Source organism: Martes martes (genome assembly GCF_963455335.1).
Source record: "Martes martes genome assembly, chromosome: 6".
NCBI lineage: Eukaryota > Metazoa > Chordata > Mammalia > Carnivora > Mustelidae > Martes > Martes martes.
The window spans coordinates 86,825,391-86,839,979 of NC_137893.1; the positions used below are offsets into that span (position 1 = coordinate 86,825,391).

Consider the following 14,589-nt stretch of genomic DNA (forward strand, 5'->3'; position numbering starts at 1 on the left):
TCATTCTGTGTCCCCTTATACTAATTATTTTTCTTCCAAATGCACATGTTAATTTTTTTCTCCATCTCTTTCATAAGAATGTAAGGAATTTGCCTATCTTGTTCTAACCCTAGGTTCTTGACAGTCTACTCCAGAACAGATCTAACTACCCCAAAATCTAGTTACTGCAAGTCAAAGCATGGTTTGTGCCTAGACCATCCAGTTCCAAATCCAGAGCTTTCTCTACCACAGGTCATTCCTTCCCAGAGAACTTGACCTGGCTTCCCACTGTCAAAAGGAGGAAGCCTGACTTTCAGGACAGGACAGAGCACTGGCTACAAGTTCCAGCTCCACCCACTCCAAGCTGGGGGGCCTTATAATTCACATCACCTGCTATGGCTCTATAGTCCTTGTCTGTCAAATGGCTATGTCACACCTCCAGGGTTCATATACCAATGAACAAAACACACAGAATGCTTTTAGAACAGTTAACTGGAGGTAACTGAAGGTAGTAAGGATTCAGTAAATATAGCTCTTTTGTGTGATGTTCAAGGACACCAAGAGGCTGACCCCTCCCATCCTCTTTAAACAAACCTATTATTTTCCTAGACCAGAGCGTCTTGAAATGTTGTCCCCAAAGTGATAGTATCAGCATCCCTGGGAGAATGTATTAGAACAGCAGATTGTCAGACTCTGCTCCAGACCAACTGAGTCAGAAACTCAGCAGGGTCCTGCATCCGTGCGCTAACAAGTATGTCAGATGACTCGGATTCATGCTTAAGTTTGAGAACCTGCCCTAGAGACAGTTCCTCTGTTAGGTAGGCCCTGTGCGCCAGATTGAGTTGTTGGTCCTGTTTCTTCACTTTCCCAAAAGAAAATACCTCCGCAGCCTTACCATGGCCTGATGGTGGATGAAGTGCATGCCTTGCCCTCTGACTTTGGGCTTGGCCATCTAACTTGCTTTGGCCAATGGAATTTAAGTACATGTGATGTCACCACAAGCTTGGCATTTGGTTCTTCTGTTGGGCTTGCTCTCCCACATTTCTGCTCTCACTGTGAGAAGAACACACTCTGAACAGCCATCGCCCCTACTGGGCTCCAGAATGAGATATGTAGGGAGAACCTAAGCCATAGCCCAGCTCGCTCTGTCCTGCCCAGCCCAGCCCTGCCCAGTCCAGCCCAGCCCAGGCTACCCAAGACCAGTTGAACTCCAGCAAACCTGCAGACCCAAAATAAGAAAATGGAACGTTAGTGGTTGTAAGCCGCCTAGATTTTGAGGTTGCTTGTCACACAGCGTTACTGTGGCAGCAGCTGATTAATACACCAGCAGCCCTTATAAGTCCTTGACCAGGACTAAGCATTCTTGCCTCTGCTCTGTCTTTACCGATTCCACCTAAAACAGCTACACCTTCCCCTCTTCCCTCCAAATCCTACCTATTCCCCGGGACATGCCTTACACTCCACTCCACCCATTTCCAGAAGCCCCACCTCCTAGAACACCCCCCATACCCAGGCATGTGAATTCACTTCAGTTAGCTCATGAAAAAGCTCAAGTGGATAAAGTTCACCAAGCAATTCATTTAGAGTTTAACCTTTTAGGTGGCTAATTACCACACTGAAAGGCCCCTAAACTTAGTATCATCACTAACTAATTACCATGTTACAAGGTTAAGTGTTTCATAGCTCCCCATGATGGTTAATTTCCAAACACTTATCTCTTTTACAATGCAATACAAGTCAGTTCCCACATCTGGATCAGGACTTCCACCCATAGCCTCAGCCCTGCAGCCATAGAATGAGTCGGAGCCCATCTTTGGAGCCCACCCCAGCTAGAAATAGCTCCCCTTTGTAAATAGTTAATGAGCTGTTCATCCATATTGCACGTCTCCGTGGCCCTGCCTTCATCCTGGGCTGGCACACTGCAGTTTGTGGTTTGCGTGATTCTGCCTGCTCCCTCTCTGCCCCCACCACCTCAGCGACTTAGAAGATGATGGGCATTAATTTGACTTCATGTCCTGAACCCTTCTGTCCCCCACAGGGTGCCCACTTCCATCACACATGCATATGGCAGGCCATAGCCCTAATTGGCAAGAACTAAGACATCCCTCTTTGCTTTTCTCTGTCTCACTGTCTCCAGAGATGAGAAAAGAGCACTCAGAGAGAGGCAGAAAAACAGCCTGGATCATCTTTCCTAGGCTGGCCTCAGCTCCATGTTGGCTACTGGTTTCTGGGATTGTGTGGGCAGGTGCCAGGAAGAGTTAATGACACCAAAGATTTCCCCCATACAGCTCTGCAGTGACTGTGTGCTTCCCTGTCTTTCTCGCCCCCTCCCAGCTTCCCCGCAGAGCCCTGGTTTTATTTGGGGCAGTGATATCCCTAACAGACGACTACCTTTGTCAGCCTCTGGCAGAGTCATGGGGTGGGAATTCTGGGGGCTAACCCATTCAGGAGGTGGTGCCTAATGACATTCCCCAGAAGCAGACCGAGAGACAAGGATTCGAATACCAGTAGTTTATATGGGAGGTGGGCCCAGGAATGTCTGGTCAGGAGACGGGGAAGGAAGTCCTTACAGGGGGTCCACTAAGTAGGGTTCCACTGTGGGCAATAGGGGCTCAATCCCACTTGGACCCTCTTGGAGGCAGCACAGAACACGCCTCAGTTATCCTCCTCCCCCATCATCCAAGGAAGAGGAAACTGGGGTATGAATCCTCCAACTCCCAGTTTTGGAGGCTTGGTGCAGCTCCTGGGGATGGCAGGTCCCCTGCACGTCCACCTGTGCTGCTGGAGAGTCCCCAGGCAGAAGCGTCAATGAGAATAGAAGACATGAGCCATGTGGTAAGGATTTTGCCATTGACCTTCGGAAGGAGCCTCAGTCCTTGAAGGCCATGGAACTTCCATACCAGCCTTGAACTACCTCTGGCTGGGATTCTGCTACATGACAGAAAAACAAAACAGAAAACAACCCCCTAAATTTGATGAATGCACTATAGTCCGATCTCTGCCACTAGAAGCACTTGGCGTTCTATGAAGATGCTCTTTGTCACATCTGATATCTCCTTCCATTTTGCTGCCACCTAGTAAGGTAGGTAGGGCCCTTACTATCCTCATTCTGCAGAGAGGAAGCCTGAGGCTCAGAGCAGGAAAGACAAGAGCCCATGTCTGGGGCTCCCGAGTCCGTCCTTCTATTCATCACTCAGGCTCAAACAAGGGGCAAGAACAAATGACTCCAGCAACTGTAGTGTGCAAGGTGCTTTACTTGCCTGTGCGTACTTTACCTTTTGGGAGATAACCCCATTCTAAGGGATTTTTATGTCAACGTTAAGGTGGAAGCAAAGTCTCCAAGAGATGAGATGAGCAGGTCTTCTGGCTTCTCCCTGTACCGGAAGTTCAGAGACCAGCCCGCGCCCCTCCCCCACCGTGGGATGCACAGCGGCTCGGCCCACTAGGGCCGCCCACACGTCTGATTTCACTGGCATGTGGCATGATGCTGAATGCACGTCAGAGTCGCTGGGGGAGCTTTAAAAACACTGATGCTTGGGCGCCACCCCAAGCTGACTCAGAATCCCTCAGAGGGAAGATACAACTCCGCAAAAGATTCAAGCATTCAGCCAGGATCTGGGAACACTAGGGAGGTGGAAACCTGGGACTTGGGGTCAGGGTGCCTGGGTGTCACACCTTCTGCACCCCAGGTGCTTCTTGAAAAGAGGTGGCTGCTGTGAACCGACCTGGGCAAGTTGTCAGATAAGGGTTTGATGGCATTATGATGACCGTCCCCACCTGCGCTGACCCCAGCACCACACATTCCTACAAGTTGAGGCCCTCCCTCTGGGAACCTTCTTTGGTGTTTTCCTGGTGTGAAATAAATGATATCCCCACTTCCACCCACGGACTAACCAAAGGTATAATAAAATTAACAAGGGGCTGGTTCTCAGTTCTTCCTTACCAACGGGGGGAACAGTCACATTTCAGAAGCAAGGCAGACCAGATATACACTATAATCCCTTTACTCCTGCTAATTATTTCTATCTTCGGAGATGTCTCCAGCCAGAGCTTTTTGAAAATGAAGAGGGAATGACAAGTAGAGAAATTAGTCACCTCTGAGCAGATGCCCTGGAGGTTTTTGAATTTGAGCAGTGTCATCTTCTTGTGCAGAGCAGGAAAGGAAGGATGAGAAAGGTAGTGATATGATTTGAAATGTTCTTGGAAGGCACCCCTGAAAAATGTCTTCCCTATGCAGAAGTGTGTTGTGGGATTTGAAATTTCACCATTAGAGATTCATTCTTTTGGGTCTTCCCAATTGAACTGTAAAAAATTCTGAAAGGGTTTGCATCTTGTGCCTTGATCTCTTAAAACCCTATTAGATCATTTTCCAAGTTTATAGCTCTCTTGGAATGTGGCTTTGAAGACTGGAGCCCTAAGAGGCAGTTTGAAGAAGAGGGCCAAGAAGAGGGGCAAGACGGGAAAGCAAGCAGGCTCCTAATAACAGTAAGTACTTATATGTGTTCAGCATCGCACACTTGACCATGAAAGATGTTTTCTCAAATACATGACCTCATTTAGTCTGCATCACAATCCCAGGAAATATGCAGAGAGGAATCTCTGTTCCCATTTACAGAGGAGAACATGGAGTCCAAGAGCAATGATATGATTTGCTCATGGTCCCAGGACTAGCACATGGTAGAGGTGGAGTGTAAACTGAGGTTCTGGAAGTGCTAGCTTCTTCCCTATCTTTTCTATATTAATGGGTGTACATTGTGCCTAGCTTTAAAAAACAAACAAATAAATATTTCTCAGCATCCCTTAGAGAAAGGTATGGTCAGTGAGATGTGCGCAGATGTTATTGGCCGGGGCTTCTGGGAACTTCCTTTTGCCCTCTTGGTCTCTACTTTTCATCTTTCCTGTTGTGTATAGAAGGGAGATGTGATAGCTAGAGCTTCAGCAGCCATTTTGCACCATGAAGTGACCTTAAGGACAGAAACTGTGCTGAGGATGGCAGGGCAGCAAGCTAGAAGGAGCTAGGCCCCTGGTGGCCATGCTGTCCAGAAAACCAGACCTAAACTCTCTTCTGCTGTACTTCTTTTACATGAGAGATGTATAAACACTAACGAGATTAAGTCATTGAGTTTTCTGTTCATCCTAATTGCCACTCTGGACTTCTTACGCAGACTTGTTTTCCTCTGGGATGCCTCTAACAACTAAGTTATTTCACAATGGCTTACCTGGTACCACATAGAAATCCTCATCTTGCCTTGATTTTTGGCTAGCTGGTCCCAGGAGGCTATTTCTGAGTGGGATCCAAGGTTCTCACTGGCCCTCCTGTTCCACTTTCCCTCAACACTGCTGGGCCCTAGAAATGCAGGAAACAACTAAAGCTTCGAGAAACAATCCAGCAGACTCCCAGTGATTTGCCCCACCCTTCTCAGAAGGAGAAGTTACAATTGGTGCTCCTTGGCCCAAGTCTATAGCCTTAACCAAAAAATCATGTGCCATTAGTGAGATGTGCGCCACAGCGTGGTACCTGGCACTGAACATAGGAGACCTCTGTATTTTTTGGAATCCTGGGAAATGTACTCAATTCGTGGGATAATTAGTTTCATCATCTATAAAATGAGCCTTATATTTATCCTGTCCCTCCCTCCCTTGTGGATGTCAGGTTTCCGTAATTTAATAGTGTGCAAGAAATTTAGAAACATATAAAATCCAAGGCAGGCTGATTTTGATTTTGGTTCTAACCAGCAAGCTGCTGGGGAAGCTTCCCTTGACCCATCCACCCCAGTTTCCTCCTTTACATCTTTTTCTTCCTTTACCTGTGGGAGCTCAATCAACATTTTCAGTAGAAGCTGGAGTGTCTAGGGAAGCGTCCCCCAGGACAGTGGGTTCTGTACCTGGGCTCCCCCTCCCTCTAGGAAACAATTGCCCCTACCAATTTCTCTCCATATCCATGAAGTCTCAGGTTCATTGGCAAATTCCCCTCCATCCCATGGTGGAGATGGCTGTCTTTTCATGATAAGAGATAGATCTCCACTTAAGCATTGACTGATAAGATCCTGATGGGCTGGGACTTGACCAAATTGTCCCTCTTATCCTTTCCTTAGATGGAAGGCAGAGCAACAGCAGAAGATGCCCCCTCCCCAGCACCGCAAAATTCAGTGGGGTGGTCCGGTCTCCCCAGAATGGGGGATGCTGTAATGTCTGACATTCATGAAGAAGACAACATGGAAAGGGAGGCCTGCAGACAGAGCAGGAGTGGGACATGGAATGGCTGCTATCATCCCCCAACTTCAGTGTGTCTCCTCATAATCCATCATTGCCCTACTTATGGATGACCACAGCATAATAAGCAAGGGAAAGGCAAGACTGCATCCTGGCTAATTCCACACTGTGCTTTAGAAGCATGCTTGCTGTTCCCTAGCCCTCCTGGGGATGGTTCCAACATCACGCCTGGTGACAGATGTTCTTGATGACTCTTGGAGACAAGTGTTTGTGAATGTCACTTGGGCTGATAATGACATGCGGGGCACTTAACTTTCCATGTCATACCAGGGATGAGCCTGAGCCGGGAGGGGTTGCTATCTTCTCCAGGAGGGAGGGAGGCCCCCCTTTTTCTGACTCCTCTCCTGCCACCTTCCCTCTTCCCCTTGTGACCCCTCCTTGCTCTGACACTGTCCTCATTAATGCTGACCACTTCCTGAAAGGACAGGCTCTGGGGCAGAAAGATGGAAGAGTTGGCCCTCACCGGTCACGTGGGAAACATGCCAGGCCACTGCAGGGCTCAGCCATGTGTACGCAGGGAGGACAAATGCCTTGGAGGTCAGCAAGAACCATTAGATAATTAGGAGCTAATTATCTGATAAAAGAGCAAGACCCTATTTCATAGTCAAATTCAAATCCTGAGTTATCCATGATTTGGGATTACCTATGGCTGCTTTCTCCTTCCTGGTATGTGAAATAGAACCTGATGTTTTCAGAAACTGCTTACAGCCCCCCATGGCTTCTGTGGGCCCCAAATGTGGATCAATGATGACCTCTTGATGATTCATGTCCTGTTCTGGTTGAACAATCTGAGCCCATTCTAAAGTCCTTGTCTGTGGCCTTAGGGCCCTGGGGCTCAAACCTCTATGACAGAGGGCACCCTAACTCTGGGAGGTAAGATGTTAGATTATCAGACCCAGCTGGTAAAAGCAGGTGGATTTAGCAAGAGTAATAACTGTATTGCCTCAATCATGGGATTATAAAGGTCTTGCACAGAATAAGAGACCATCAGGGCTGGGATCATGTAAGCCAAATGTTTCCATACCTGCCTAAAGTCAGTCTGCCCACTCAGTGTCCCTGGTCAACCAAGTTCTGCTTGAACCCTTCCGGCATGGGCAACTCACTACTTTGTGGCAGCTCTTACTTATTCTGCTGTTGGGCAGCCCTGATGCTCATTTCCATTCTGTTAAGTACATCAAGTGTTGACCCAGTAGCTGTTGTGGGCCAGGACTTACTAGGAGCTGGGAGTACAAAGATGAGTACTCATGGAAAGCACATGCTGGAGAGAAAGAAAGACACAAAACCAAATTTCACGGCCACATGGAGAGTAATGACAGAGGTATGTAAGGCTGTTGCTGTTGGACTTTTCCCTTGTAATGAGCTGATGCCCACTTTCATATGTGCATGTGCGTGCATGTGTTCATGTGTTTTCCGCTCTTCTGCTCCTAAACTTTTTGAATAAGTTAAGGGAGGTAGGTCTTCTTTTCTGAGTCGCCTCATCTCCAAGGTAACCTTCCTCCATCTCCCATGAGTTTCCAGAATCCCATTCTCATCAGTTGATCTCTGGACACACTGCAGTTAGTAAAATGACTCTTAAGACCACGCCGTCCTGTATCAAACATTCCACGGCTCTGCTCCAACTGGCTTGAATGATTCAGTGGTTAGAATCAGAATCTCACACGAGCTGAGCATTTTCCTCCTGTTAACACAACCAAAAACCATCGGAGTCTCAGCAGCTCCATCACTTTGTAGGTATAATGGACTTGAGATCAGTGAAAACTCAGAGCCTAGACCACACAAAACTCCAGTCAAGCCAGATTTCCCCCACCTTGTGCTTGTTCAGTTGAGTCCTTGAACCAGAGGGAAGGGAATACACATTTTCTGTGTTATTATCCACGACAATAGGAAAATGAATCGAGCAGAACAGAAACGGGGACAGAAGCAGAGGAGGCGCAAGGCAGAGGCTTCCTTGCGCTTTCACATCAGTGTATCAGTCTGGTTACATGACCATTTTCAAGTGCATTTCACCAGCACGCATTTCTCCATTTTGTCCCAAACACAAAGTGAGATTTTGTCAAATGTCCTGTAAAATTGTAATAAGCTCTGTTTATGGTAGTGAGTCACAGCCAGTGGAAACTCCTAGGACATTTTCCAAGGGTACTTAGCATCCCCTGATATTCGGATCCACTTTCCCGTGGGGACGCATGGGGGTGGGATCCAGTGGAGAATCGCTGTAGGAGGAGGATGCCCACAGAGAGGTGCTGCCCTTGAGAATGATGGGGAGGTGTGCCTGTCTGAGCCGCGAGGTCCACAGTGTCTCCTGAAGACAGATCAGCAATGGGGCAGGATTTTCTCCTTGTGAACCCATGCTGGGCCCTGGCAATCAGCATTCTTTTCTGAGGGCTTACCGCCATCTGTTGTGAAATCCTTTCTAGAATTTGGCAGGGACTCCATGCCCAGCCTAGCATCCTATGCTTTACTCAGTCTATTCTTGGAAAAGCAGAATATCCGCCCTTTTCCCATCTGAGGCACTTCTCTTTCTGTCCGTGCTGCCTCAGGACCACGCCCACAGCCTGGGAACCTCATCTACCCCTTCCTTTACTCTGGGACTGGACACTGGGGGCCTGGGGACCAGGACCCACCCACATTCTTCTATTCCTTCTCAGTAGTATAGGTCTTGCCCTTCCTGGATTGCTTGGATCCTAACTCTGTCTCTGCTCCTTGCCCCTGTATCACACCCTGGACAAGTTTCTTAAATGGAAAGTGGAATAATCATAGCTCTCCCCTCTCGGGCATAGTAAACACTAAATGAGTTGGTCCGCATAAAGCCCTTGCTGTAATAGTGCCCGGCTGGAGGAAGCTCTCAGTGCAAATTCGCGCCCTCCCTGCTGTCCCTGCACTCCTAGCCCCGAGGTCGGGGGCCCATCCGAAATGGCCAGGCTGGCCTGTTGGCTCCGGTCTAGTCTCACTGCAAACTCCTTCCCATCCTGCAGACTGTTGTCATTTTTCCTTTTTGCTACCAACACGGATTAAAAAGCCCCGTTGGGCTGCCTTTGGCTCACTCCACACAGCGCACACGCCTCCTCCTCTTCCGCTCTGGGCCTTTCTTCCCTTCTTGTGTACACTTCCCTGCTCAACTCTGCGCATGTCAGAAGCCACTGTGCAGCCCCAGTTCATTTTCTGTAAGTTCTGTTGCCTATTTCGGTGCCCTATTTCTCTAGAGCCAGAGTCGCTGCCGGGGCGCTGGGCGGCTCCGCCACAGAGCCGAGTCTAGGCGCGGACTCCAGAAGGCCTGGGTTCAAATCCTGCCTGCTTCTTTCTGGCCGCGTGAGCCGGGACAGCTTTCTGATTCTCTGGGCCATTTCTACTTCAGACTCTGCGCTTGAGCGGCGGGTCAGATGCAGTAAGCCGGCAAAGACGGTGACCCGCCATCGCCGTTCCTGTCATCTGCCTAGTCTCACTCTGAAGGTTTTCTCTAAGATTTTGGAACTCAGACTGAATTGTGTATTTAACCCTCCTCTTCCGTTTCCTCCCCCAAGCTCGGCAGGCAAGATAATGGACTTCCTCTCACTATCACTATTACTTTTACTAACAATAATGATAATGATGCGTGTACCTCCAACAGGAGCTGTGCACTCACATTATTTGGAGAGCCTTCTGAGCTCTGTCTCCTCTGGTCCCTGTGACCGCCCTCAGAGGAAGTCAGCAGGGTTTGTTTGTTTTGTTCTTGTTTTTTAATTATTATTATTATTTTTTAATTCCAAGGTTTCTGATGCTCTCATTTCATTTACTTTCATGAACCTAGTGTCTCCAGGTTCTGAGCCACCAAATGTAAGCCGCTTGAACTCTGTCTTGAGAGACATCAGGAGCTAAACCCCAGCCCCTCCTGTGTCCCTGGCTGGGTTTCTGGGGTCCCCAGGGAGGGGCACCATTTGGGCATGCTGCTGTCTGAACACCAACAGCCCCGATTCCCCCGTCACCCACTGCACTGTCTTCCCTCCGCCCTTTGCCTGTGTGAGCCTCAGAGCAGGCAGCATTTCACTTTTACACTTTTTATCAAAGTCAAGACCATATAATAAATTCACAAGTGAAGAAATATACTTATTTCCCAAAGGTCAACCTCACAAGTTACCAGAGAAATGCAAATTAAAACAAGTTCCATTTCTCACCTATAAAATTGGCAGAGATGAACGTGATTATATATTCAGTCATTGGCGAAGGTGTGGTCAAAATGGGCGCTGTCGCCTTCCACCGGTGCGGGGGGTCAGTAAATATTTACATGCGATGTATAAAGATTATAATTTACTCATTAAACCAGTAATTCAACCCTTAGAAAAGTAAGCTAAGGAAATCACTGAACTTGCACAGATATATTTAGGTACAATGATCCATCTAGGCACTACTTCCAATGTTCAAAATGAGAAACAACCTAAATGTTCAACAGTAGAAGATTGGTACAGAAATTGTGGTGCAGAGAAGTGAAAAACATTTTACTACCATGGGAACTAAGCAAGCTATAATGTGGTGTGCAAAGAATTAAGAAATACAAACTAGACTGACCATAAATATTGTTCTGAATTGAAATAAAACTGAGAAGCCAAATGTCTCTGATTAACTTTGGTGGGGTTACAGATAATTCTTATTTCTCTCTTTGTCATTTTCTTTTCTTTTTTTTTTTTAAAGATTTATTTGTTGGTGAGGGCAGACGGAGAAGGAGAGAGAATCCCAAGCAGACTCCGCTCTGAGCACAGAGTTGGACACAGGGCTTGATCTCATGACCCTGAAATCATGACCTGAGCCAATACCAAGAGCTAGACACTTAACAAACTGAGCCACCTAGATGCCCCACTCTTTGTCATTTTCTTTACTGTCCAAATTTTCTACAGTGACTATTACTTTTATAATTAGAAAAATACATACATGTATATTTAGGCTTAATGATATATCTATAGATCTCTTTATATGTGTGTGTGTGCAAACATTTAATTTAGGTTCTAACGCTGCTTTCTGTACATCTGGAGAAGCGAAGCTGCTCTCCAGACAAACCAAGCGTATGCCAGGCCTGGGAAGTGCCCTGGTTTCCACCAGTTTCCATGATGCACCCCAGTCTCAGGGACTCCATTTGTGGAATGAATGCCTTCCTTATAAGCTCTTCTCCCTCACACATTCCCGCCCAGAGACTCATCAGCTGAGATCAGAGCCAGAAGAACTTTCAATGCTCTTGACCGCTCCTGCACCAGGGACTCTTTGTATGTCTATGAAGCCTATGGGATCACTTCTCAGAATAATCATTTTGAGTGCATAAAAGAGGGGCACTTGGGTGCTCAATCGGCTAAGTGTCTGACTCTGGATTTCAGCTCAGGTCATGATCTCAGGATCATTAGCTCGAACCCCGCATCAGACCCCACATGGAGCTGGCCTAAGATTCTCTCTCTCCCTCTCTCTGGACCCAATCTACTCTCCAGTACTCTCTCTCTCTCTCTCTCTCTGAAAAAATAAAATAAATAAAATAAAAGCATAAAAGAAAACAGAGGATTTCCGAAGAAACCAGGCATTTCTTGAGCAGTGAGATTCTTGGCCATGTGCTTCATGTTTACTGCAAACTAAAGCTGGCTGAGACGGGAACTCATCCTCGGTGGGAGCCTGGACCCTGGGGCCTGGAGCTATCACTCTGTGAGCTCCTCCCTCTGAACGATGGAGGTGATTCTGGGGCAGCTTTTTAGTCTTAACCTCCCTCTCTACCAGGCCCAGGAAATGACCCCTTGGTCCTCACCATAAATTTACAAGGTCAACATCATTATCTCTGTTTCCAGATAAAGGAGACTGGTGCCCAGAGATGCCAGCACTGGGTTGGGGGGGTTGGACAGGATGACCCCACCTGTAATACCCAGGCTCCTATGACCTGCTTTTGCCAATGAGAGCTCATCCAGGGCTCCTGTGGGACCAGCTGGGAGTGGGACAAAAGGACGCTCTCTTCCCTTGAGGGCTGCTCAGACGGAAGAGACGGTGTGGGGGGTGAGGCCAACCAGAAGAAAGTAGAGCTTAGGGAAGGTAAGAAAGTCTAAGAACACAGGATGTTGTGGGAAGGCCTTTGATCTGGCTGAGCTTGGAGCAGCTTTCTGACTTTAATACTACATGAGCCCACACCCTACCTCTCCCTTTTCCCTTTCTCTTTCTTCAGCCAGTTTGGATTGGGTTCCATTACCTGCAATCAAGTGTCCAGACTAAGGTACAGATTGTCCCCATTTTACAGATGGGGACAAACAGGCAGGCCGGGAAGATTAAATGACTATCAAGTGGCGGGGCTGTGATCCGAATTCTACTCTTCCTGACCTTAAGCTTGAAGCATGACTACATGCATGTCCGGGTGAAGGCCGGATCCACTCTTCGGAGGCTCATAGCCACATGCCCATCTGCCAGAGCCACGCCCCGGGGGGCCTGGTCCTCCTACATACACATCTGTTGGGGCTGCCCACAGGGTTCCTTTCTTCCTACACTTGAGTCGATGTGCTTTCCATGTCCTCTTACCTGCACCGAGGGCACAGCTCGCCCCACAACTCCCCCAGGCACCTCTAGGAGAAGGGGCATGTGTGGGAACAGTTCAAAACCCTCCCCAGCGCCTCCTCCTTCCCCAGCCAGACAGTTCCCTGCCCCACTGCCACCCCGGCTCACCTGTAGATCAGTACCTCATCGTCGGAGCAATTGTATTGGAGCTGGTACATCTTCACACGGGGCGCTGACTTGCTGACTGACCACTTGACCAGGGCCGAGGTGGTCGTCACATCGGACACAAGCACAGCACGTTCTGGGGGGCTTTTGGGAGGCTCCCCGCCCCCACTGCCTCCACCTCCCCGGCTGGTCTTGCTGGAGCCGGTGATGTCCGAGAGGCGGGACTTGGGGGGAGCGGTACGGCTGGTGCTGTTGCTGAGGTGTGGCAGCTGGACGATGGAGACCTCCACCATGGCCGTGGCCTCCCCGGCAGCGTTGGCTGCGATGCAGGTGAAGGCGCCGCTGTCCTGAGACGTGGTGATAAAGATGTCCAGGGTGCCGTTGTCATACACGGCGGTCCTTGAGGAGTTCCCCACCAGGCGGTCATCGGGGGCAACCCAGTGAATGAGGGGGCTGGGGTCCCCAATGGCCTTGCACTTGAGCGTGGCCGCTTGGCCCTCCAGAACCAGCAGCTTGTGTGTGTGCTGGGTGATGAGAGGCGGCTCGCACACAAACTCCTCCTCGCGCACATGCCAGAAGTAGCGGCCCTTGAGGCCCCCCGGGGAGCCGCAGGTCTCTAGGTCATCATCCCGTTCCAGCCTCCGCAGCCAGAGCAGCTCGCAATTGCAGTGCAGCGGGTTCCCCCCAAAACTGAAGGACAAGGGTGGAGCAAAGGGCGTGGCGGTCAAGGCGGAGGCCTGGGAGCGGGCAAATATGGGGTCTGGGGGCAGCTTCTGCAGCCGGTTGGAGGTGAGGTCGAGGCGAGCCAGCTTCTGCAGGTCGGCAAAGGTGCCCTCGGCGATGTGGTCCAGCAGGTTGTGGTCCAGGCTCAGCTGGTGGAGGTTGACCATGCGCCGCACGGAGCCCCAGGGCAGGCCATGGAGGTTGTTGTAGGAGAGGTCCAGGTCTTCCAGTGTGAGCAGGAAGTCCTCGAAGGCCTCATCGGCAATGCCACCCAGCTGGTTGTTGTTCACAATGAGGTGCTGCAGGTTGACCAGGCCCCGCAGGGTGTCCTCCCCAAGGCTGGGCAGCCGGTTGCTGTCGAGGTGCAGGGAGCGGAGGCTCTCAAGGTCCAGGAAGGAGAAGGGCTGGATGTGGCTGATGGTGTTCCTTGACAGGGTCAGGTCCACCAGCCCCGTCATGTTGGCGAAGTCCTGGCGGCCGATGTGGATGATGAAGTTGCCACCCAGACGCAGCTCCACCGTCCGCCGGTCAATGTCAGGAGGCACAAAGAGCAGCCCCTTGGAAGGGCAGAGGGTCCCCAGTGACTCAGACAGGTTCTGGCAGACGCAGTACTTGGGGCAGGCGTCGACCACGGCAAACGCCATGCCAAACGCCAGCAGGCCACCAAGCAGGGTCTCCATGGTCTGGTCACTCAGGCTGCGGTGCCTGGAAGGGAGGGATACAAGGTCAGGGTCAAGAAGCAACTTCCTAATGCCCCACCAGGGCTTCACCTATTACCCTAACCCCTGCCTTTTGAAGCAGCAGAGAACAGCCTGTACTCTTGTGAGGTCTAATCTCTTCTGCCTATCGATCCCGCTAACATAGTTCTATTTTTTTTTTTTTTTGCCTTAGCTCTTATCACCTTCTAACAGACTATGTAATTTGCTTATTAACTATGTTTATGGAGTATTTCCTATCTCCCCCACT

The 14,589-nt window shown here is 49.4% G+C and overlaps 1 protein-coding gene across 1 annotated transcript in view; it reads right to left on the reverse strand.

Moving 5' to 3' along the window:
- The window catches only part of LRFN2 (leucine rich repeat and fibronectin type III domain containing 2), a gene marked incomplete at its 3' end in the record, with an annotated part of 37,150 nt that extends 22,838 nt beyond the window's left edge, over positions 1-14,312 (reverse strand). Inside the window, exon 1 of the mRNA XM_080806907.1 lies at positions 12,904-14,312. Coding sequence (XP_080663033.1) covers positions 12,904-14,303 — 1,400 coding nt within the window. The 5' untranslated portion in view covers positions 14,304-14,312. The remainder of the gene's footprint in view (positions 1-12,903) is intronic.
- Positions 14,313-14,589: the final 277 nt, after the last annotated feature.